General features: G+C 62.0%; 3 protein-coding genes and 1 long non-coding RNA gene across 7 annotated transcripts; 1 reads left to right on the top strand and 3 right to left on the bottom strand.

The window, feature by feature from the left end:
• The first annotated feature begins 11 nt into the window (after positions 1-11).
• Positions 12-15533, top strand: SLC4A2 (solute carrier family 4 member 2). 2 transcript variants are annotated; one of them, XM_078437530.2, is made up of 23 exons: positions 12-194; positions 2418-2531; positions 4233-4398; positions 4552-4793; positions 4874-4992; positions 6407-6639; positions 6731-6873; positions 7877-8057; positions 9957-10092; positions 10191-10356; positions 10495-10609; positions 10740-10924; positions 11036-11261; positions 11405-11620; positions 11701-11849; positions 11974-12168; positions 13028-13282; positions 13389-13478; positions 13678-13844; positions 14233-14486; positions 14583-14752; positions 15010-15183; positions 15289-15533. In XM_078437530.2, the coding sequence occupies exons 2-23, from the start codon at positions 2481-2483 to the stop codon at positions 15367-15369; spliced, it is 3714 nt and encodes a 1237-aa protein (XP_078293656.1). In that variant the 5' UTR covers positions 12-194; positions 2418-2480; the 3' UTR covers positions 15370-15533. The 2 variants fall into 2 exon arrangements, with proteins under 2 accessions (XP_078293656.1, XP_078293657.1); XM_078437531.2 differs by lacking the exons at positions 12-194; positions 2418-2531 and adding an exon at positions 3123-3215.
• Positions 13664-14297, bottom strand: LOC145715319 (uncharacterized). The gene is made up of 2 exons (XR_014137350.1): positions 14011-14297; positions 13664-13871 (listed from the first exon to the last, which is right to left on the bottom strand). It is a non-coding gene; the product is annotated as an uncharacterized LOC145715319 (long non-coding RNA).
• Positions 15534-15628: 95 nt separating the features above from the next.
• Positions 15629-20022, bottom strand: FASTK (Fas activated serine/threonine kinase). 2 transcript variants are annotated; one of them, XM_060633420.3, is made up of 10 exons: positions 19784-20022; positions 18578-19000; positions 17905-18084; positions 17639-17778; positions 16938-17151; positions 16674-16833; positions 16349-16440; positions 16130-16265; positions 15941-16055; positions 15629-15840 (listed from the first exon to the last, which is right to left on the bottom strand). In XM_060633420.3, the coding sequence occupies exons 1-10, from the start codon at positions 19863-19865 to the stop codon at positions 15733-15735; spliced, it is 1650 nt and encodes a 549-aa protein (XP_060489403.3). In that variant the 5' UTR covers positions 19866-20022; the 3' UTR covers positions 15629-15732. The 2 variants fall into 2 exon arrangements, with proteins under 2 accessions (XP_060489403.3, XP_060489404.3); XM_060633421.3 differs by lacking the exon at positions 18578-19000 and having other exon boundaries at positions 19784-20021.
• Positions 20023-20258: 236 nt separating this feature from the next.
• On the bottom strand, positions 20259-22790 carry TMUB1 (transmembrane and ubiquitin like domain containing 1). 2 transcript variants are annotated; one of them, XM_060633423.3, is made up of 3 exons: positions 22657-22790; positions 21355-21773; positions 20259-21074 (listed from the first exon to the last, which is right to left on the bottom strand). In XM_060633423.3, exons 1-3 carry the CDS (start codon positions 22768-22770, stop codon positions 20723-20725), a joined length of 885 nt encoding a protein of 294 aa, XP_060489406.1. In that variant the 5' UTR covers positions 22771-22790; the 3' UTR covers positions 20259-20722. The 2 variants fall into 2 exon arrangements, with proteins under 2 accessions (XP_060489406.1, XP_060489407.1); XM_060633424.3 differs by lacking the exon at positions 22657-22790 and adding an exon at positions 22412-22640.
• Between the last annotated feature and the right edge of the window lie 39 nt (positions 22791-22829).

Raw genomic sequence — 22829 nt, forward strand, 5'->3', positions numbered from 1 at the left:
CGGTGCGCCGGGGGGGCGCGCACGCAGGGGGCTGGCCTGCCCGCGGCGCGGGGGAAAGTTGAGTTGGGAGAAGTTGGGAGCGGCGGGGGTGCGCCCCGAGGTGGGCACTAGGGAGTCGTCGGGAGCGCGCGAGGGCTCCGGAGAAGGGGGGAGAGACCCCGAGACCCCCGGGGCACGAAGTCCAGAGCAAGCGGGTAAGCGGAGAGGTGGCGGCGGAGGAGGGCCAGGGCCGCGGAGGGAGGAAGGGAGGGGGAAGGAAAGGGGGGAACTCGGGACTCAGAGCAGGGAGGGAGTGGAAGTGGAGGAAGGGGCGGAGACTGGGGCGCGGGGAAGCGAGGTCTTGGGGAGAAGGATGCGGAGGCGCGCGGAGTGTGGGTCGGGAGCGGGATCTGGGGTCCGTTTTTTAGAGTTACCTAAATCGAGGGTGCCGCGCCCCCTGCCACCAGGAGAGGGTAGTCTCTGGGAGGCGCCGCCGGCCTTCCCAATTCCTGGGCGGGCTCCAGATGATACCCCCTCCCTAAGACCTCCTGCTCTATTCTTAAGGCCCGTCCAGGGTGCCTTAGCCTGGGGGTCGCCCCAGGCCGCTACCCCCGACCTCCGGGTTAGGAGGCGGAGCTGGGAAGAGAGGGGGCGTCGGGTCAGGTCAGGACAAGGGGTCAGGCAGAAGAGGGAGCACCTGGGTGGGGATGGGAAAGATGAGCCTGGAGAGTTGGACCTGACTGGGGGGGGGGGGGGGGGGGGCTGGCTTGTCTGGGTGGGGAGCCCGTGCTGAGTGTGGGGGCGGCGCTGCCTGAAATCCACTTTATCCTCCTCCCTCCGCCCCCACCCCACCCCCACCAGCCACACGTCGAAGAGCTGTGGAATGTGCGAGTTCACTTGGGGGGTGGTTAATGCCCAAGTGGGGGTCCGGGGTGCTAATCCCTTGGGCAGGGGTGGGGGAGATGCTAATCCTCCGGGCCGGTCGGGGCTGGTCCCGGAATGTGCCCCCACCCCGGATTATCGGCACCGATGCTCTGGACAGAAGCTGCTTTGTGTTCTGGGACGGCGGGGAGGGGGTGGGGGGCGGGGGGTGGAGGAGTACACTGAGGGCACAGCCTGGAAGTGGGAGTGGGGCACCTGCAGGTGCCCAAGACACCACACACCCTTCTCAGGCGGGGGTGGGGGGGGCCTCCCCTGTGCCCCTCTCCCCCACACCAGACGTGATCTGGCTGAAGGCCTGCTAGGGGGAGGTGAGGAGAGCGTCAGCTGAGTGGGAGTGCTTGCCAAGAATGTGTTGCTCCCGGCTCCCCACCCTGGACTGACCCCCCAGATGTATATTGTTTGACCCTCCACTGACCTGTCTTATGCCCGAGTTTGCCCTAAGTGGGACACTGTGTCCCCCCCCCCCCACCCGCCGCCCCCAACAACACACTGGGGAACTTAAGTACTTTACTTTGGAGAACCTTGAGTGCCCCCCCACCCCCACCTCCCCCACTAGGAATGAGTATCCTGGTTTGCACTGGTCAGGTTCCTTAACCACAACTGTTCTGCTTCCCCACCGCACACACAGTGCCCTCCCCAGACACCCCTACAGTCACAGTCAGGAGGGCGTCAGCCCTGACACTCATATTTTCCTGGCTCCCGCCTAGGGGAGGGGAGGGATCAGGACTGCCCCTTAGGGCAGAACCTCAGGGTTTCTGTGCCCACCCTCTTCCCAGTCCGTCACGTGCCCCTCCCCCATTATAAAGCTCCGTCCTGCCAGTGCCCGCTGCCCGCTGTCTTCCCTTCCTCCCTCCCACTGAGTGAGTGGAGTTGGGCTCCTGCCCCTCCCCCCAGGGAGCAACTTCATCAGGGGAGGGGGCACAGTCCTGTGTCTCCTCCCAGCCCTGGGTCTGGTGTCTCTGCCACCCCCTTGCTTGCTGTTTGGCGCTCTCCAGTCTCTCCTTTTCCTTCTCCCCACTCTGCTCCACGGGGTGTCTGCCTCTGCCCAGGATACTCCTCTCTTGGTCAGCCCCCATCGGGTGCCACCAGTCACTGCTCCTGATTCTGCCTTTTGAGCCTGTCTTTTCTCCCCCTCTCTCCTCCACTCCCCACCCTGATTTCTGCTGCCTTCTCTGGAGGTCTGGGCCTGGACTCCCTTAGTCACCTGGCCCTTTGTGGCCTCCTTGGCCTCAGTCCTCTCCTCTCTGTTTTTCTCATTTCTTCCTATAAGTAACTTTTTTCTTTGCCCTCCGGCCTCTAAGGGCCACCCTAAAACCCTTCCTAGTCTAGAGGATCCCGAGCCGCAGGGAGACCGCTCAGTGCCAGCTGGCGGGAAATTCCTGAGACCTGTTTTCCCCCCCTCCCCGGGCGGGGTGTATGTTGGGGGGCTGAGCAAGGCTGGGACACTTCTGCCTGGAGGCCTGCTCTCACGTGATCGGTCCTCTCCCCCTGCTCAGGTTATGCCGCCGCCTTGTTGCCCTGAAAGCCGCAGTGACAGTGAAAAGGGCTAAGATTTGGCCATGAGCAGCGCCCCCCGGCGCCCCGCCTCGGGCGCAGATTCTTTCTGTACTGTGAGTATTGCCCAGCCCACCTCACCGCCCCTCCCACGGCCACAGGTGCTCTGACGGAGGGTCCACATCAAACGGGTGTGTGCGTGTGTGTCTGTGTGTGCGTGTGCGTGTGTGTGTGTGTGTGTGTGTGTGTGTGTGTAGGCAGACTCTGGAGGAAGGGGAGCCTCTGATGGATTGGGGAGGGGCGCTGCCATCCCTCCCCTGGCCTTATTGGGGTCTCTGGGGTCTGGGATGCGTATTGGTTGGAGGGGGGTCATGTTACTTCCAGTCCCGTGGAGGGAGTGGAGGCTGTCTCCTGAAGACCTGGGAGGTTCTTTAGCCTCAGAGAGAGAGGAACTTTGGGGACCCTGCGTCTGTAACCTGGTGACCCCCTCTGACCCAGCTTTAGAGGCAGTAGCGCCCTAGCACAGTGGTTCTGGGCAGTTTGCTTGCAGCAACAGCCCCGCCCCTGGCCCCACGTGCCACCCAGGCCCGCCCTGCCCTGCCCCACGTGGCCATCGCCCCACGTGGCCCCCTCCTGATTTTCCTGAGGAGTGTAATGATTAACCCCAAGTGCCATAATCAGCCCCTTATTGGTCATCTGGCCCAGCAGGGCACGTGACTGGGAAGGGGCACGGGCAGGTCCCCTCCCTCTCCTTCCCGAGTTCACCCCTGCCTGCCATGGACTTCCTCCTGCGGCCTCAGGTGCGAGGGGCTCTTGACCCCCCTGTTCCCACCCTGGGTAGCTCCCTGTGCTCACTCGCTTCAGCCACCTCCTGCCGCCTTCCTCCTGCTGCTAATTCTGGTGAGAGTGGAGCCCGGTGCTTGGGGAACGGGCTAGAGCTGCTGAGATGGGCGGGGCAGGGCGGGGGGGGGGGGGATCAAGCCCCCCGACCCCTGTATCTTGTATCCAGTATCCCTGCCACTCCCTGCTGCTCCTGTCCCCACCTCGGTGTCTCTCCAGGACCCGCCTTCTTCTTAGTCCTCCTCCCCTTGCTCTGGCCACTGGCACCGCCACGGAGGGGGCTCCATACCCCGCCCTTGGAGATCCCGATGCCCTTGAGGTCCAGAAGCTCTAGAGCAAATATTTGGCGGTGCTTGGAGCTGAGACTGGCAGGGGTGGTGGGGGCTGGACAAAGACTGTGGCTAGGCAGCAGGCTGCTTAGCTAGGCTGAGCTCTCCAAAGCATCGCCGCCACCGCAGTCCGCTGCTCCTCTCCTGCAGTATGACTCAGGTGGGGGAGGGGGTGAGAGGCGGGGCTAGGAGCCGGCTGAGGGGCCCTGGGCTCGGTGGGGTGCCGCTGGGGTTGGTGGTGGGGGGGGGAATTCCTGACAAGGTGAAGCGTTGCATTCCTATCCAGGGGCTTGGTTTCACTTTGACTCAGAAGAGTCCCGGCCAGTCAGCTTGGGCACCTCCAGAAGTTACTTTTCAGGCTCGATAGTTGTTCTCCAGCCAGAGGGGATTTGTTCACCAGCAGCCATGTGAACTGGCCAGTTCACACGCCCTGCCCTACCTCGGGGCTGGATCCACAGGATTCTGCACCTGCCCTAGAACGGACCGGAACGGGCACAGGCACACGTGCCAGGCGCGGATGGCCCTGGCCTTTGAGGGGAAGGCTGCTGGTGGGGGGGTCCTGGATCCCCAGCTCAGCACAGGGTGGGGTTTCAGGGTACGACCCTTGGTGAGCCCCCGTGTGTCCTCTCCACCCCTTCTTCCCCACAGCCAGAGCCAGAGAGCTTGGGCTCTGCGGCGCCTGGGTTCCCCGAGCAGGAGGAGGATGAACTCCACCGCACCCTGGGTGTGGAGCGGTTTGAGGAGATCCTGCAGGAGGCTGGGTCTCGAGGAGGAGAGGAGCCAGGCCGCAGCTATGGGGAGGAAGACTTTGAATGTGAGGGGGCAGCGGGGAGGGGGCAGCGGGGGCGCTGGGCTCGACTGTCCAGCAGGGGAGGGGCTGGGGGGGGCCTAGTGGGAGGAACCAGGGCGGCGGGGGAGGGGAGGGATGCTGCGCCTCGCCTGCAGCCAGGCCCCCTCCTCCCTGTAGACCACCGCCAGTCCTCCCACCACATCCATCACCCGCTGTCTGCCCACTTGCCTCCGGACGCCCGCCGCCGCAAGACCCCCCAGGGCCTGGGAAGGAAGCCTCGCAGGCGCCCTGGAGCCTCCCCCACCGGGGAGACCCCCACCATTGAAGAGGGGGAGGAAGATGAGGATGAGGCCAGTGAGGCCGAGGGGGCCCGGGCACTTACCCAACCGTCCCCTGTCTCCACACCCTCTTCGGTGCAGGTGAGTGGGGGCAGGGCTCCTGGGGGTGCCTCCGGGATCCCTAGCCTGGCCTCACCTGCCCTCATGGATTCCTGTTCCAGTTCTTTCTCCAGGAGGATGAAGGCCCTGACCGGAAGACAGAGAGGACCAGTCCATCCCCTCCTCCACCGCTGCCCCACCAGGAGGGGGCTCCCCGGGCCAGCAGAGGGGCCCAGACTGGGTAAGTGTCCCCAGAGACTTCCCCTCCTGGTGTCAGTGAGGTGATGTGGGAAAAAAAAAAGAAGAAAAAAGCACGAGCCTCAGGATCCTCAGACTGGGGGCTCAAATCCCAGCCCTGCCCCTTTGGGCAAGTACGACCTCTCTCAGCCTCAGCCTTTCCGTGTGCAGAAGAATAGAAGCTCTCTCGCAAGGCGGTTGCAGGAATCGAAGCGTGGTGTGAATGAAAGTTAAGTGTGGGTTGGCCTGGCACAGAACAGGTGTGCAGGCTAAGGCCGCCCCCCACCCCCCGTCCGCGTCTCCTGCACCTGTGGCTTCGGGTAGAGCAGCGAGCACTGGATCAGGGGTTGGATCCGTAACCTCCGAGTACCCCCTGGGGCTCCAAAGATGCGAGAAGATGAGGAGAAGTCCCTTTCGCTCCTGGGAAGTGGCACCAGAAAAGTTACTGTGCTGAAGGGCAGATTTATGCGGTATCAGCGGGGGATTGGAGTCTGGGGGTGTCAGCCCGAAAAGGCTTGTTGGAGGAAACCACTTTGCCCTGGGTCTCAAGGTCACCACTATCACGGACCTGTTGTTTTCTGGGTGCCAGGCAGTGTGAAGGGCTGCGGGGAACAGAAGGGCGTGCTCCACGACTCTCTGAGGCTGCAGGCAGAACATGGGCCGTGTGCACGGGGGCACGAGCTGGCGGGCAGCCCAGGGGCCGGTGGGAGGCGGAGGAGCCTCAGAGAGAGCGTAGCGTTGGAAAAGTAGGTCAGATTTGTGGGCAGGGGTGCAGACAGAACCGAGAGCCCGGGGGCGAGGGGTGGGTGGATACTGGGGAAGAAAGCCTGTCGGGAGGGACTCGTTTGGGACCTGGGCTCGGGGCTGGGGAGGAGCCATTTAGGATGTTGTGGCAGGGCTTGGGCTCCCTGGCAGTGGCAGAGAGGAAGGGGGCATCCTGATTTGGGGGACAGGAGCAGAAGCTGGCACCTGTAAGGACAAGGCGTTTGTGTTCTCATGACCTCCAGGGAGCCGTCTATACTTTTAAAGGCCCGTTCTTACGTACTTGACTCCATTTGGTTAGGAACTTGGACGCGTGACCCTCTTTGAGTCCATGGCGAGGGGTGTGCTTGGTGGGGGCGGGGGGCGCTGTACTAGGTGTGTTTCCCGACACCACCTTGCCCCACACCCCAGGAGGCTGGCCCCAGCTCTCTTTTGCTGCTGAGCAGTTTATGTTTGGAGGGAGCCGGTGTGATTGCTCTGGCAGCACGGCCAGGAGAGGGTAGGGCCAGATTTAAATGCTACATCCACTCCTGGGATCTTCACTCTTCCACGCCCACACCCACCAAGAGCGGGGAGCGGGAGTGGGGGTCTGGTTGGAGTCCCCTTCCCAGGATCCTGCTGCGTGGCTCCCGCTCATGGCTGCTCTGTCGGTCCAGAGCCCCGGCAGAAGAGGTGGCGGCTGTGGCCAGTGGCGCGGCAGGAGGTGATGACGGGGGAGCTTCCGGGCGCCCCCAGCCCAAAGCGCAGCCTGGGCACCGAAGCTACAACCTGCAGGAGAGGAGGCGTATTGGAAGCATGACTGGGGCTGAGCAGGCTCTGCTGCCCCGAGTCCCCACAGACGAGAGTGAGGCCCAGACGCTGGCCACCGCTGACCTAGACCTCATGAAGAGTGAGTGCTGGGCGCGGGCCATGCCCCATGCTGGTGGGAACGGGGCGTAAGAGAAAGGGGGAGCCTGACACCGTTCGTCTGCCTCCTGCAGGCCACCGGTTCGAGGACGTTCCTGGAGTGCGTCGGCACTTGGTGCGGAAGAATGCCAAAGGGTCTGGGCAGGGTGGCCGGGAAGGCCGAGAGCCTGGCCCCACGCCTCGGACCCGGCCCCGGGCTCCCCACAAGCCTCACGAGGTACTGTTCTCTACTTCATGCTCTTCTGTCATCTCCCTGTCCATCTTCTCCCCACAGCCGCCCCCCGCCGTCGCCCCAGCAATAATTTCAAACTCCAGGACTGCCATCTGCAGTTGTGAAGCTTGTACACTGCACAAGAATCCTTGACATTGTTGAGTTGGGTGTTAGGATTCTGTTTCACATCTTAGACCCTGTTCATTTCTATGTCATGGCCATTTCCTGGCAGCTGGCAGTGAGGAGCTTGAGGACCCTTTGGGCCAGAGGTGGCTCTGTAGAGCAGTACGTGTCATTTTTTGGAATCCAGTCACCTGTGCTCCTTTGGGCCTTCCACACCTGTGAAGATGACAGCCCAGCTGGCACGAGCCATCAATCAGGGGCAGCGATTGGCCAGGATCACTGTTACTTAGTGACGCTGTCCATCTTAGGCTCCAGGGCTCTGGTCTTGAACCCCACCCCTTCCAGTGGATTTTTTTTTTTTTGACCTTTTTATTGAGGTCTCACAGCATACAGCAAGGTGCGCTGGGGCTGAGCGTACAGCTCGGTGATTTTTTTTTTGCACACGGAAACACCTGGCTAACTCTCCCTGGACACAGAGCGTTTTCCGCACTCGGTTCCTTCACGCCTCTGCTCAGTGCCCTCAGCGGTGACTGCTCTTCTGTGGTTCTCAGTCAGTTTTGTCAGTTTTTGAACGTGTAGACGTGGAAGCATAGGACACTCCAGTGTCGGGGGACGTGGGTGGTGACCGTTCATCAAGCATTTACTACGTCACGTACGGTGCCGAGCGTTTTGTATACTTTTTCTTCCGATCCTCATAACAGGCCTTTGAGGTGGGTATTCCTACTCCCATTTTACAGAGGAGGGAACTCTGTACCTATGTACCTCCGTGCCCGCGTGCCATGCCCCGTGCCGGGTCACACGCCCACCCTGACACTGGTTGTCTTGGAGAACAGCCCCTGGGCTCCGCCGGCTCTGACCTTGTCATGCCCTTTTATCTTATCCCAAGGTATTTGTGGAGCTCAACGAGTTGCTGCTGGACAAAAACCAGGAGCCCCAGTGGCGGGAGACAGCGCGCTGGATCAAATTTGAGGAGGATGTGGAGGAGGAGACGGAGCGCTGGGGGAAGCCCCACGTGGCCTCCCTGTCCTTCCGCAGCCTCCTTGAGCTCCGCCGGACCCTGGCCCATGGTAACCTGCCCTGCCCCCCCCCGCCCCATCCTCATCCCAGGTAAATCTTGTTGACTGAGCCTGTTCTCTGAGGACCAGAAACCCACAAATTTATCTCTTTTTTTCCTAATGGTTATTTACTTATTTATTTTTATTATTTTTTAGTTGCGGCGTGTTATTTTTTAAAATATTTTTTTAAGCATATGTAATTTGAGAGCGTGAGCGCGAGTGCGGGAGGGGCAGAGAGAAAGGATCCCAAGCGGGCTCCGCACCGTCAGTGTGGAGCCCGATGTGCGGCTCGATCTCATGGACTGCGAGATCATGAGCTGAGCCAAAATCGAGAGTCGGATGCTTAACCAGTTGAGCCACCCAGGTGCCCCAAATGTTTATTTATTTTTCAGGGGAGGGGCAGAGACAGAGAGGGAGACACACGATCCAAATCAAGCTCCAGGCTCTGAGCTGTTAGCACAGACCCCGACATGGGGCTCAAACTCACAAACTGTGAGATCATGACCTAATCAAATGCTTAACCGACTGAGCGACTCAGGCATACACCCGCCTCCCTCCCACCCCCCCGCCCCCCCCAAATTTGTCTTAACCAGCACAGTGTATGATGTTACCAGAGCTCAGGACAGAGCCTTCTCTTCTCATGATGTCATATAGCCTGTCACCTCTTGGGCTCTGTCATTGGTGATTGCAGGGCAGGATTGACACAACTCTCTGTTATCTGGGATTTTTAGCAAATGGCTTCTTTAAGTGATGTTTTCAGATAACTGAAGCTGGTATGTTTGGGATGCTGACATGTTTTTAAAGAATTTTGATGGAAACTTTTCTGAAATGATCTAATCTATAGGGCTACGTGAATTTTTTTCTTTTTTTTTTTTTTCCAAAGATTTTTATTTTTAAGTAATCTCTACACCCAGTGTGGGGCTTGAACTCACAACCCCAAGATCAAGAGTCACATGCTGCACCGACTGAGCCAGTCAGGGGCCCCACAGGCTATGTAAATTTCACTAAAAAAATAAGATGCAGGAGTCTTGAGGTCTAGGTCTGATATTTCTGCTCTTTGTTTGCTCCTTCCTGTTGGGGAAGTCACTCCCGGTTGCTGTCAGAAGGCCTCTATTTGTATACAGCTGGGTACTCAGAAACCTTCTGTCAGAATTATTTCAAAACCAGGAGTAAATAGGCTCTGAGCGAGGCTTGCAGGCTTTGTATGAGGTGCCACAGTGCAGGTGCTTTGTCACAGGACTTTGCAATCCGTTTTGGCTGCTCAGGGGTCTTTGGTTCTGTCCGTTCTTTGGTTCTGTGTTCCTGCAAGTGACCTTGACAAATGACCTGGTCGCTTTTGAAAGGACTTCCATTTCTGTATCAAATAGTCGTTCAGAGCAGTGACTGGGAGAAAGATCTGGAAACTGTCCTGTGAGCAGCTGTTGGACTTGGGGAAGTCGAGGAGCTTGGGGCAGAGGGTGACATATTCAGGTGACTCAAGGCCACAGATAGGCTGTGTCACGCTCAGAGGGCAGAACTAGGACCCTAGAGTGAATGTTAGTGGAGGCAGCGTGGGGCTCACTGAAAGGAGGAACTTTCTAACAACAAAAAAAGTGGCCCTGTCTGAGTGGACGGCCTGGGGTGCCCCAGTTGAGGCTGGGCGCTCCTTGGAAGGGGCCTCTGGGAGGGCCCTGCCTCGGTGGCCTCTGCTGAGCCCCACGATGTTCTTGTGGGAGAGAGTGCTGGAAGGAACAGGTCAGAGAGGTGATGGGGCTGGGGCCTGGAGCCCTGCTCGCTGATTTCTGGGCCAGCGCTCCTTCCTGGGACCATGCTTACCTAGCTGGCCCCTTGTCCCTGGTTCTTTCTCCCTTCCGCCCCCTGGCTGCGTTTCTTGCCTGGGGATGAAGGCCCCTCTGTGCCATCCTGTTCCAGGGGCTGTGCTTCTGGACCTGGACCAGCAGACCCTGCCTGGGGTGGCCCACCAGGTGGTGGAGCAGATGGTCATCTCTGACCAGATTAAGGCTGAAGACAGAGCCAACGTGCTGCGGGCCCTGCTGCTGAAACACAGGTGAGACACCCCCCCCCCCCCCCCCACTGCTGCCCCTGCCTGCCTGACCCTTGCCCTGGCCACCGCTCTCCTTCCTTCACCGCCCTCTGCTCTTCTAGCCACCCGAGTGATGAGAAGGACTTCTCCTTCCCTCGAAACATCTCAGCCGGCTCCCTGGGCTCCCTGCTAGGGCATCACCATGGCCAGGGGGCCGAGAGTGACCCCCATGTCACTGAACCTCTCATCGGAGGCGTTCCCGACACTCGGCTAGAGGTGGAACGAGAGGTGAGGGGGAACGGTGGCCCTACCTGGTTCAGGTCCCAGCCACCACGGCTGGCCGAGGGACTGCGAGCGAGCCCGGGTGGGGCGGCGGGGTGGGGGTTGGGGCCGGCAGGGCTGAGCTCCGTTCTTCCGTGTTTCCAGCGGGAGCTGCCACCTCCAGCCCCGCCAGCCGGCATCACTCGCTCCAAGTCCAAGCACGAACTGAAGCTCCTGGAGAAGATCCCCGAGAACGCCGAGGCCACGGTGGTCCTTGTGGGTATGTGGGCGAGTCTCAGGGGCAGGGGTGTCGGCGGCCACGCCTGCCTCGGTGCCACCCGGGGGCTGGGGACCAGGGGCCGGGGGGCGGTCCGTGCCCTCTCCTGCCCGTGATGGCACCGTGCCCTTAGGCTGTGTGGAGTTCCTCTCCCGCCCCACCATGGCCTTCGTGCGGCTGCGGGAGGCCGTGGAGCTGGACGCGGTGCTGGAGGTACCCGTGCCCGTGCGCTTCCTCTTCCTGCTTCTGGGCCCGAGCAGCGCCAACATGGACTACCACGAGATCGGCCGTTCTATCTCTACCCTCATGTCTGACAAGGTCAGGCCCTCCCCAGCGCCCGCCAGGACGCCCCAGGGGTCGCTCCCAGCCCTGCTCCGGGCCCCTTGGCCTCGCCCCGTGCCCTCACCGGTCCCCGGCCTGCTTTGACAGCAATTCCACGAGGCAGCCTACCTGGCAGACGAGCGGGAGGACCTGCTGACCGCCATCAACGCCTTCCTGGATTGCAGCGTGGTGCTGCCGCCCTCGGAGGTGCAGGGCGAGGAGCTGCTGCGATCCGTCGCTCACTTCCAACGCCAGATGCTCAAGAAGCGAGAGGAGCAGGGCCGGCTGTTGCCCACGGGGGCGGGACTGGAGCCCAAGTCGGCCCAAGATAAGGGTATGGGCCAGTGCGGGCCAGGGGCGAGAAGCGGGCTACCCGCGGGGGCTCGGGGGCTCCGGCTGGGGTCCGTGTGTACGTGGAGGAGCGGGGTGAGCACGGAGGGGCCGCGGCGGGCGCCCTGACGGAGGCCTGGGCTGCAGCGCTCCTGCAGATGGTAGAGGCGGCAGGCGCAGTCGAAGACGATCCCCTCCGGCGGACGGGCCGGCCCTTTGGGGGCCTGATCCGGGACGTGCGGCGCCGCTATCCCCACTACCTGAGTGACTTCCGAGATGCGCTTGACCCTCAGTGCCTGGCTGCCGTCATCTTCATCTACTTCGCAGCCCTGTCCCCTGCCATCACCTTCGGGGGGCTGCTGGGTAAGGAGAGGCTTCGGGTGGGGGCAGGGCACGCACAGGGCCCTGGTTGCCAGCTCCTGAGCTGCTCCCTGCCACCCCAGGAGAGAAAACTCAGGACCTGATTGGGGTGTCGGAGCTGATCATGTCCACGGCACTCCAGGGGGTGATCTTCTGCCTGCTGGGGGCCCAGCCGCTGCTGGTGATCGGCTTCTCTGGGCCCCTGCTGGTGTTTGAGGAGGCCTTCTTCTCGGTAAGGGCCCGCAGGCTACCTGGGGGCTGGCTCTTCCTGCCCCGCCGCAGCTGCCCCTCCTGTTCCCCGACACGCCCGCCTTGTTAGCCCCCCGGGCTCTGGACCTGACCGGTCGCCCCCCCAGTTCTGCAGGAGCAACAACCTGGAGTACCTGGTGGGCCGCGTGTGGATCGGCTTCTGGCTGGTGCTCCTGGCCCTGCTCATGGTGGCCCTGGAGGGGAGCTTCCTGGTGCGCTTTGTCTCCCGGTTCACCCAGGAGATCTTTGCCTTCCTCATCTCCCTCATCTTCATCTACGAGACCTTCTACAAGCTGATTAAGGTGAGCAGGCCCTGCTGAGAACAGGGCTGGGAGGGGTGAGGCCTCGGGACCAGAGGGAGCCAGGCCACATCCTGCCCGTCTCTCATTCTCGCTTCCGGGTGTGAGGTTCCAGGCTGTCCGAAGCTCCCCTGGGCTGCTGTCTGAGGAGCCCACAGAGCACGGGCTGGTTCTTCCTCCTGGCCCCTCGCCACCCTCCCTGTCACCACCAACACACATACTGGAGCTGCACGTCAATCTTAAAAACCCACGTGTTTTTGTTTTTGTTTTTTTAATTATCTTTTTATTTATTTTTGAGAGACAGAGTGTGAGCAGGGGAGGAGCTAAAGGGAGGGAGACAGAATCCAAAGCAGGCTCCAGGCCCTGAGCTGTCAGCACAGAGCCCGCCGCGGGGCCTGAATTCACGGACCGTGAGATCATGACCTGAGCCGAAGTCGGACACTCAACCGACTGAGCCACCCAGGCGCCCCACTCACACGTGCTTTAATAACAAAAGTAATATGTCCTTTTGTTGAAGTGACAACCCAGAAGCATAAAAGAGAAACGCCCCCAAGGTGACAAAGAGTCCCAGCTTGGGCACCAGACCCTTGCCTGGGTCAGGCTTAGGAGACTGCCACTGCGGTCCTCTGCGCCCCGCACTCTGCCCCTCTGTAGTCCGCAGCTGCCCGAAGTAGACGAGCCCCTCTCTTCATGCCCGGTTTCCCTTGCTCACAGCTGGCGACTTCAGCCATTTTCTTGATCAACAGGACAACCCCTGTGAGGCCAGGCCCACCATCCCCTATCCCGTCTGCCCCGCTCAGCATACATCCAGGCCCAGAAATCTTGCCAGTTTCACTGATGGAGTCCTTTGTCCTCTCCCCAGATCTTCCAGGAACACCCCCTCCACGGCTGCTCCGTCTCCAATAGCTCTGAGGCAGACAGCGGCGAGAACACCACGTGGCACGGGGCAGGAGCCACGCTGGGGCCGGGGAATGGGAGCTCATCTGTGCCAGCCGGGCAGGGGAGGCCCCGGGGCCAGCCCAACACGGCCCTGCTGTCGCTGGTGCTCATGGCCGGCACCTTCTTTATCGCTTTCTTCCTGCGCAAATTCAAGAACAGCCGGTTCTTCCCTGGCCGGGTGTGTGGGCTGAAATGCCGGAGGGAGGTGGAAGCGGGGGGCCAGGAAGGGTGACCGAGTCACGGCTGGAGGGAGGCGGGGGCCTGAGCACGGTGCTTGCCCACAGGTGCGGCGGGTGATTGGGGACTTTGGGGTGCCCATCGCGATCCTCATCATGGTGCTTGTGGATTACAGTATTGAGGACACCTATACCCAGGTAAGGTGGAGCACACGCAGCAGGGAGGGGGTGCTGCCTGGCACCCGGCTCCAGATGTTCTCCAGCCCAGCCCCTGCCTCTCAGCTGGGCACACACCAGGCCTCTGCCACAGCAGGCCCTCGGCATTCACCCTGCCTGTCGCAGTTCAGGGCTCTCCCTCCAAGGTTCACCGACCCCCGGGCCCACCTCTATCCTGCAGAAGCTGAGCGTGCCCAGTGGATTCTCCGTGACAGCTCCAGAAAAGCGGGGCTGGGTCATCAACCCTCTGGGGGAGAACAGCTCCTTCCCCGTGTGGATGATGGTTGCCAGCCTGCTGCCCGCCATCTTGGTCTTCATCCTCATTTTCATGGAGACTCAGATCACCACGTGAGTGGTCCCAGCCAGGAGGGCGCCCTGTGGACAGGAACCACATCATTCACGGAAGGGAGCCCCAGCCAGGCTGGGAGTTAATGGGTGCACTGGGTGAGGGGAGCCCAGGATGCCTGGCTGGCCCCTAGAGTTGATTTTGTAGACAATAGAAAGTTCCACTGACGTTTGCTGGGATGGGCGCGGTACGGACCGGAAGCTGTCCTGAAGGGCAGGGAGGGTGGCCTGGGGAAGGCTCAGCTCCGTGACAGAGGTCTTGTCCTGACGGGATGGGCAGGGACCACCAGCTTCCAAAAACAGACAGAGGCTACTGGCTGGATGCTCTGGAAAGACACGGCTCTGTGCCAAGCCGGTCCCAGGGCGTCAGTGAGTGCCTGTCCCCACTCAGGCTGATCATCTCCAAGAAGGAGCGGATGCTGCAGAAGGGCTCCGGCTTCCACCTGGACCTGCTGCTTATCGTGGCCATGGGAGGCATCTGTGCCCTCTTCGGCCTGCCCTGGCTGGCTGCCGCCACTGTCCGCTCCGTCACCCACGCCAACGCGCTCACCGTCATGAGCAAGGCCGTGGCGCCTGGGGACAAGCCCAAGATCCAGGAGGTCAAGGAGCAGCGGGTAACAGGGCTGCTGGTCGCCCTGCTTGTGGGTACGTCCACCTCTTGCCCCCGCCCTTCCCAGACGGGTCTCTGAGGATGGGGAGCCCTGATGCCAGCCGTTCCTCCCTCCCTGCCACCCCCGCCAGGCCTCTCCTTGGTTATTGGGGACCTGCTCCGGCAGATCCCCTTGGCTGTGCTCTTTGGAATTTTTCTGTACATGGGAGTTACCTCCCTTAACGGGATCCAGTTCTACGAGCGGCTGCACCTGCTGCTCATGCCCCCCAAACACCACCCAGATGTGACCTACGTCAAGAAGGTAAGAGCCCGCTTCGAAGAGCCCCGTGCCTCTGCCCCTCCGGGTCAGTTGGGGGGGGGGGGGTGTCATACCCTCCGGCACCCCATCTGCCCACTTGGGCCAGCCGCCATTGAGTCTGCACAGACGTAGCTCTGGGAAGCACCCAGGAAGGCACTTCCATCCCCACCCCTGTGCAGGGAAGAATGCGGCGGGCCTCCTGAATGTGGCGGGCCGGGGAGAAGCCTGGGCTCACGTGTCCCCTCCCGCCTCACCCCCAGGTTCGGACCCTCCGTATGCACCTGTTCACAGCCCTGCAGCTGCTCTGCTTGGCCTTGCTCTGGGCGGTCATGTCGACGGCCGCCTCCCTGGCCTTCCCCTTCATCCTCATCCTCACAGTGCCGCTCCGCATGGTGGTGCTCACCCGAATCTTCACCGAGCGAGAGATGAAATGTGTAAGGCGTCCTGCCCCTCCCCACCAGCCCTGCCGGCGCCCTCTGGGGTGTCCCCTTCCAGCTTGAGGTCAGGATCCACCTTCTCGATTCCCTCCACCCCCACAGCTGGATGCTAATGAGGCGGAGCCAGTGTTCGATGAGCGGGAGGGTGTGGACGAGTACAATGAGATGCCCATGCCTGTGTAGCCGCTGCCTGGACCGACGGCCGAGGGACAGACGGACAGAGGGAACAGGGGCTGGGGGGTGCTCTCCCCCTCCCCTCCCTCATTTTTATTTAAGTGAATAATTTAAAGTCCCCTTACCATCCTCACCCCCCCGCCCCCACAGTAAAGTGCTTCGGCCCCCACCTATCCTTGGCTTTCTGTCTCTGTATGGGGAGGGGGCACGGATGGAAAAGAGGTGGGGGAACCCAGCCCGCTCCCTGTCCCAGAAACAAGATGCAAGATGAGGAAGGAAAGGGATTTTAATGAGAAACCGAAACAGAGAAAGCCAAAGTGCAAATCGTCCACCCCCCATCGGAGGGTCATCCTGAGCCCCGTGTGTGCCCCCTCACCCCCCTTCAGGCCCCCAGCGGAGGCCCAAGGCCTGGAGCTTCTGCCTCAGGTAGCTCTTGAGCTGGGGCAGGCCTCTCTGTGACTCCAGTTCCTCGAAGGGCAGCTGCGGGGGGGGAGGACAGCACGTTACCCACAGGGCCCGTGGGCTGAGGGGAAAAAGGACGGCGTGGAGTCCCTCCCGGGGTGAGGCAGGGGCCGCTCACCGGCAGGAGCTGGTAGCCCATCAGGCCCAGGTGCCGCTCCCGTAGGGCCCGCGAGCCCAGCAGCACTCGGCCGTCGCGGCAGAAATGCCAGCGCTCCCGCAGCATCAGCACCACCCTGGAGGGGAGCGGACCATAGCTCAGGGTGCTGTCCACAGAGGCAGGGGAGGCTCCTCCGCCCTCCCCCCTTACCTTTGGGCCGGGTCGTGGGTCGTGGGCTGAGAGGCAGCCTGGCCCTGGGGACAGGACCTGGGAGGGTATGGTAGGAAGGGGTCCTGGGTCCTCACGGGCAGCACGGCACCAGAGCTGCTGACACACAACAGGAAGTCTGGAGGGAGGAAGAGAAAGGGCCGCTGGCTTCCAGCCACGGCTCTGTATCCCTGCGGGCTGGACCACCCCACCGGGGTTCACCTGTGCAGTAGCCTGGAGGCACGGTCAGGTCCTGCCGGTACTTCTCTTCCCCCAGCAGCTGGCGCAGCCCCTCCGCCACTATATCCTTGTGACTGAGAGGGGAGGGGAAACACCGATATGGAAAGGCTCGAGAGTCTCCTCCTAAATCACTCCTGCACGCTTCTCCACCCTGGGAAAATGCCTTCCGTGTCCCGAGGCCCATTTCTGTCCCCTCCCGTGACCACTTAGGGCACATGAGCATGGACAGTTCAGGGTCCCCCTGGCTCTTCTACTCTATGCTGCTTTCAGGCTGGTCCCCTCCCCTCCCCCAGGCTGCCCCATCCACCTGTACTTGCAGCGGGCACGGTCAGTGATGAGTGGCTGGGGGAAGATGGGCACTTGCTGCCTTCGGGGAAGGCGGGGACCCCGGTATCCTGGAAGTTCCAGCTCCACGGCTGCGTCCAGCAGGGAGAGGTAGCGCCGCACAATCAGGGCGTGAGGGGTGCCTGTGGGAAAGCAGGCCGGAGGCTCGCTGGGCTGCGGGGCCCCACCCCCACTCGCCCCTGCCCGCTGGCCCTCGGGGACCCAGCCAGCCCTCCTGTCCGCGCACCACTGATGTGGTTGATGAATCCTGGGGAAAAGACAAAGTGCAGGGCCCTGAAGGGCAGGCACCGCAGCTGGCACAGTGACATCAAGATGTTGACAGTAGCCAGGGGAGCCACCCCTGCTTCCCGAGCCAGGATCCTCTCAAGGCAGGGCATAAACTGCTGTTCCAGGGGCAAGTAGTTCAGCCGCCCAAAGGGCAGGACCAACTTCTGTACCACCTGTGAAGGAAGAGCAGCCCTTCACCCCGCACGAAACAGTTCTCCGGTATCCGCCACAAGCTGAGCCTCGGGGAGGCTTGGCCTGCAAGCTGCTGTCTCTGTAAAGGCAGAACGATCCCTCTACCCCGGCGTACACACCAGAAGCTTGACAGCGTAACCAGTGTCTTGAGCCCCATGTGATTAATCAAACCAGTAGAGGAGACGTCGCTGTGGGGGCCGGCCCTGAAGACTTAGAGGAGTGGGCTCAACGAAGCTAAGACAGCGCCGAGTGCTTGGAGAATTGCAGAGAACCAGGCATACACGCTGGGTAGGTGGACAAGCCAAGAGGGTGTGAGCAAAGACGAACCCCCAGGGGCCAGAGCAGAGAGCCTAGCTGGTTGTCTGCCGCAGGAAGCAGCAGCCGGTCAAGCTGCATGGGGGGCTGGGCCTGACACGGTGCCTGAGGAGGGCTGGGAGAGGAGCATGGCAGGGCGGGAGGTAATCCCACCTTGCTGCTGAGCTGCATTTCCTGGACCACCAGGAAATGGGCAATGGCTTCCAGAAGCTGGGGCTCCCGCAACCGGTGCCGGGCCAGGTGCTGGGCCAGGAGCACCATCACGTGGGGTGTCAGTTCCTCCGGCCTGGCCTCTGTGAAAAACAGCCTATTATGCTGGACCCTCGGGCCAGATCTGGACGACACCTTTTAGCCCAGACACCGCCACCTGCCTCCTCTTCGGCCCCTCCCCGCCACCTGCCTTTAGTCCCCTCCAGCACCTGCCAGGCTGCGGATGAGATGCTGCCGTGGATGCCTCAGGAAACGAGGGCAGCTCAGAGCAGCTTCCAATCTTTGCCCACCGCGAAGGACAGGTTGCAGAGAGGGAGGTGGCTTCGGAGGGAGGCGGAACCTTCTCTCCTGCTCCAGGGCACACATCAAGGGCCCATCTGATGGGAAGCCTGAGAGGGAGAGGGTCAGAGGAGGCAGTCCTGGTAACGGAGAGCTGCTCTGCTCCAGTCCTGGGGTTCAGTGGGTGAATTCCCAACCTCTCACGTCTCCACGTTCTGGACTGGAAGGGTTGCTACAGTGTAAGTGGAAACACTGGAGAAAGGTGAAACGCCATGTGAACGTATGGTATCAGGACGGTCTGTGGGGAAGGCCTTATACAAAGATGGCAAGTGAGTTCTCATCTCATGCCAATGGTGACACGCTATAGTGGCTTTCTAGAGCACTGTATTGGAAGGAATCAGGGTTGGCACCCTAGCTAAGCTGGAACGAAGGCTGCTGGACTCCTGGTGTCTGCTGTGAAGACGGGAGGGGCAGCAAGCGTGCCAGGGTATGCGCCATTCCTGGCAGAGCCTGAGAGGTGAATTCTGTCAGTGATCTCGGGTCTTCTATGCTCTTTCTCTACTCTTCCGTTAACACCCACCCACCCCCAGACACCCTCCTCACCAAGTAAGACTGCAAGGTGCAGACACACGTGGATGGTGTGAATATCAAAGGAGGGGCAGTTTCGGATGATGAGCTGACTCAAGTCCTGTAGTGTGGCCTGCTCCACAGGAGGGGGCCGTGGCTGAGACCCCAAGAGCTGGCCCAGACGACGAAGTGCCACGGGGTAGTGATGGGCGCGCACCTTGGTGGGGTTCTGGCCCAGCCAGCGCAGCAGCTCCCCGGGGCTCCTCGCCTGTTCCAGAAGCCGCTGTAGCCCCTGCACGGGGCCTGCATGGAGGCCTCCTCCAGGAGGCCAGTCCCCCCACTTGCCGGGCCCCAGACAACAGGGCTGTACTGGCGGGAGCAGCAGCAGGCCAGAGAGCCGAGCAGCAGAGGCCTGGGCAGAGAGCAGGACTCGAAGCATGGAGTTTGGTGTTGGAGACCCTGAGGGGCAGCCCAGAAAAGGGGGTGAGGTTTTCTCCAAAGGGGAGGAAAATCCGCTATCTTACTCCTTACCTCGCTCCCCAATTCAGAGGGCCCTGGGGTCGGAGCAACCCAGACTCATGTTCACTCTTCCTTGAGACTGCTCTAGTCTTCCCCACCCCGCCCCTCTCTGCCTCCTTCCATCCTTTGAAAGGGCACCTTCGGTGTACGCGGCACAGTGATATTTACAAAGCAATTCCACATGCATTGCGTATCTCCTCTGGTCCTCTACACACGCCTATGAGGTGGTAGGCAGGGCTGGCACTACATCGATTTCACAGGTGGAGAAACCAAGGCCCAGAGAGGAAAGGCAGCGAAGCCTGAGGTCACGAATCGGGTTAGTGGTCGTGCCCAGCCTGGAGCCCAGCTGGCCCCGTCGATACGCCCTCCCGACCACCTCCCCCTCCCGCAGGAGGCGGCAGCGGCGAGGAGGGTGGAACGCGGGCTCCGCAGCCGGCGGTCCTGGGTTCCATGCTGGGCGCTCCCGCTTACCACCGGCATGACCTTGGACAAGTGGCTTCGTCTCTCAGCCCAAGCCTCCTCACCCGTGAAACGAGAACGCAGCGCCCACCTCGCGGGGCGCCCGTGGAGCCCGAGCGCGCAGCTTTGCAAAGGTGCGGAGTCGGCCGTGTCAGGGGCCCCCACACCCACCCGGGCCCGGGGACGCCAGCAGACCGTGGTCATGGTCGCCAACGCCAACTCCCGCCGCCCGCCCGCAGCCCGCCCCGCAGATGCCACCCCTACATGACTCCCCAGGCCCCGCGCAGGTCGCTCCCTCAGTCGGTCTCGGGGCCCGGGAGCCGGGCTCCCTCCGCGGCTTCCTCATCGGCGGGCCACCGAGTCCGCCATCTTCCCAGCAGCCCCCGGATCGCGGCCCGGACGCCAATAGCGGCTCAGTCCCCGACCGGGACAGACGTGGCTCCCGTCAGGCCCCGCGCGCGCCGCCGCCGCCGCCGCCGCGACCGCCGCCGCCGCGCGCCCCGCCCCCCGCTTCCGGGAAGCTGCGCGCGCCGAGCCTGGGCGGTGCCGGGGGCGGAGCCAGAAGGCCCGGCTCTGAGGCTCCGGCGAACAGAGAGCGGAAGTCGGCGGCGGGTCGTGTAAGGTTGGTTGGACACCCGGAGAGCTCAGTCCGCTCCCTTCGCTCCTTTTCTCCCAGTGGGCAAGGGCTCCCCGCCCAACACCCCCGCGGGCCCGCACACTCAGAGACACACACGGAGAGTGAAAACTTCACAGTTATTTAATCTGCACATGTTCCAGAGAAGCCCTCTGCCCCTCCCAGCTCCCCTTCACCAGCGCCCCGCAGTCCTTGGGTCCCCAAATCAGCCCAAGGAGCTCTTAGGGACTAGAAGTGGCTGGGTCCTCAGACAGAATACTAAGATGGGCCCAGGGGTGTAGCCTGGCTCTGCCCAGGGCCAAGGCAGTGACAGCAGCTGCCTGACCCTGAAGAGCTGACTGTCAATGGGGGCTGAGAGCCAGCAGCCCCAGGAGGTGGCCCAGAGCCATGGAGGTCACAGGGAGGGGCCTCGGCCGACTCCCGGAGCGCTCTGCTGCGCAGCGCTGGGCTCCAGGGTAGTGGGAAGAGGCAGGCGGGAGTGGTGGGCCTGGGCAGACAACAACTCCCACTGTGTCGTGGGGAGCAAGGTCCGGAGGGGCCAGCGACACTGCCGAGAGCCCGTGGAGGCACTACGGGCGGTACATGGCAAAGGCCAGGAGGCTGAGGAGCAGGGTGAAGCCGGCCAGACCCAGAGTGGCGGTCAGGGGAAAGAAGGGCCGGTACTGGATCTGGCAATACCAGAGCAGCAGCAGCAGCAGAAGCAGGAGAGGCAGCAGCAGGCTGCCTATTTCCAGCCCGGAGGGGCCTGGCTCTGACCCCGGTGGGCAAGGGGGATGTGGGGGACCCACGCGTGTGGACACGTGGCAGTGGAGAACGCAGTTGGGTGGGAGGTGAAGGCTGCCCAGAGTCTGGGTGTCGTCTCCTAGCAGTTGCCCTTGGTAAATGAGTCGCACCTGCTGTTCCCGGCCGGGAAATTGGGTCCTGAGGAGAGAGGGACCTGGGTAAGAGAGCAGGCCTCAGGCAATCCTGGTCCCTTGCCCAGAACAACACTCACCTTTGCCTCCACCCACCACCCAGTTGGTGGCCTCTAAGGGGGTCCCTTCCTGCTATGGGGGAACAATACAATGTGCCATGTGGGGACCTCAGTTCCCTCCTCTATAGAATGAGGGGGAGGTCTCCGATCTCTCGTGGCCTCTCTGGGTCTGTGATCATTGCCACCCCACTCTTTAGAATTTTCTTTCCTGTCCCCATCCCAGCTTACCTTTTCAGGGAGCCAATGGTATCGTGGGGCCAGGCCCTGGCCACCTGCTCTGAATCGTTGAGGAATTTCAGCCGGAGCACTAGGGGCTCCTGGGGGGAGTCCGGGGTTGGTGACGTTGCTGAGAGCCCCATGCCAGGCTCTGGCTGTGCAGCCTGACCTCTGTGTCTCAAGCTGGGAGTTTCGGCTCCTGGGGCCTCCCCTCTGATGCTGCCGGTGACCGCCATGGCTTCACTGGGCTGTGCTGGTGTTGGAGTCCCTGATGGCTGGGGCAGTGGGTCGGCGCCCTCCGCGGTGTGTGTTGAGACCCAGGCGAGAGCCAGCACCAGAAGGCAGGCAAGCACCGCGAAAAGGATGGTCACCTCATCACCCACCCCTTCAATCAAGGCCATGGCACCTGCCTTGCCTGCCACGCTACTGAGCTGGGGAGGCACAAAGAACCCATGAGGGGCTGGATCGCTGGCCAACAGCCCTCTGAACTTCCACAGGCTCCTGAAGCCACCCCACCAAACTCTCCCACAGTCTTTATCCCTCTCCCGCTTACGCAAGCTCCACCCTAGGGCACATTACTGCTCTGAAACCTGATGTCCCAACCTTGCTTCAAGTGCCCCTTCGCATCACCAAATCCCGAGTCCTAACTTGCTCTAAACTGAGTTCTAGGTCTTCAGCCCGCTCCTCCATTCATCCAAACACTCTCCCGACTTAAGGGCCTTGACATTCTAAGCAACCTCTTCCCTAAATTCAACCCTCACCGAACTTCACCCCAAAGCTGACCTAGTCTCCCATCTACTGTCCCAGAGTTTATCTACTCCTTCGTCTATTTCATCCCAACGCTCATCTACTCCTCCATCATTAAAGGTGCTCCAAGGGGATAGAAAATGGGTTTCTTTCCCCCGCCCCCCGCCCCGTTATCATTTAACCAAAGGCCATCCGCGGATGGGGACTGCTTCCCAAGGCTTCCCCACACCACACGTCAATCTCCGCCCTTTGGCAATTCGGAGCTTCCAATGGTTGCCATCCCCCGACCCAAATTGGCCCCTCCAGTCTACTGAAGGCCCACCCCGTGGCGGCCCGACTCCGCGCCTCTTCTGGAAGCCTCTCCAAACCCAGTCCGCAGGCGGACCCCAGATCCCGCCCAGGAATCCGGACTTCGCCCTCCCTACCCCCAGCTCTTCCATCACCCCTCCCATCTTCCCGCCCCCCGGGAGCCGCGTTAGGGCAACCGGAGAACCGGGGGCGGGACGAGAGGGGGCCAGCTGGGGCCCGGGGCGGTGGGGTGGGCGCGGTCAACGCGCAGGGACTCACCGCCCGGCTCCGCCAGCTCCATAGCGGACCCTCGGGCACTTCCGGGCGGGAGGCGCCGAGGTCGCGGACACCTGAAGGCACCCCCTCCTTCCCTGCCGCCGCCGCCCGAAGCATTGTGGGACTTGTAGTCCTGCGCGGTGCGCATTTCCCGCCCTCCACCCTGCGGACCCACG

Source organism: Panthera onca, chromosome A2 (genome assembly GCF_046562875.1).
Source record: "Panthera onca isolate mPanOnc1 chromosome A2, mPanOnc1 haplotype 2, whole genome shotgun sequence".
In the NCBI taxonomy this organism is placed as follows: domain Eukaryota; kingdom Metazoa; phylum Chordata; class Mammalia; order Carnivora; family Felidae; genus Panthera; species Panthera onca.

Coding starts and splice junctions, on each gene's coding strand:
- SLC4A2 (XM_078437530.2), top strand. CDS start 2,481: ATGAGCAGCGCCCCCCGGCGCCCCGCCTCGGGCGCAGATTCTTTCTGT. Junction 11,262..11,404: donor CAAGTCGGCCCAAGATAAGG/GTATGGGCCAGT, acceptor CCTGGGCTGCAG/CGCTCCTGCAGATGGTAGAG. Junction 14,753..15,009: donor ATGTGACCTACGTCAAGAAG/GTAAGAGCCCGC, acceptor CCTCACCCCCAG/GTTCGGACCCTCCGTATGCA.
- FASTK (XM_060633420.3), bottom strand. CDS start 19,865: ATGAGGAAGCCGCGGAGGGAGCCCGGCTCCCGGGCCCCGAGACCGACT. Junction 18,085..18,577: donor GCACCTTGCAGTCTTACTTG/GTGAGGAGGGTG, acceptor TCTCCCTCTCAG/GCTTCCCATCAGATGGGCCC. Junction 15,841..15,940: donor TGGGCTACCAGCTCCTGCCG/GTGAGCGGCCCC, acceptor CCCCCCCCGCAG/CTGCCCTTCGAGGAACTGGA.
- TMUB1 (XM_060633423.3), bottom strand. CDS start 22,770: ATGCTTCGGGCGGCGGCGGCAGGGAAGGAGGGGGTGCCTTCAGGTGTC. Junction 21,774..22,656: donor GGAGCTGGCGGAGCCGGGCG/GTGAGTCCCTGC, acceptor GTGCCTCCCCAG/CTCAGTAGCGTGGCAGGCAA. Junction 21,075..21,354: donor ACCATTGGCTCCCTGAAAAG/GTAAGCTGGGAT, acceptor CTCTCTCCTCAG/GACCCAATTTCCCGGCCGGG.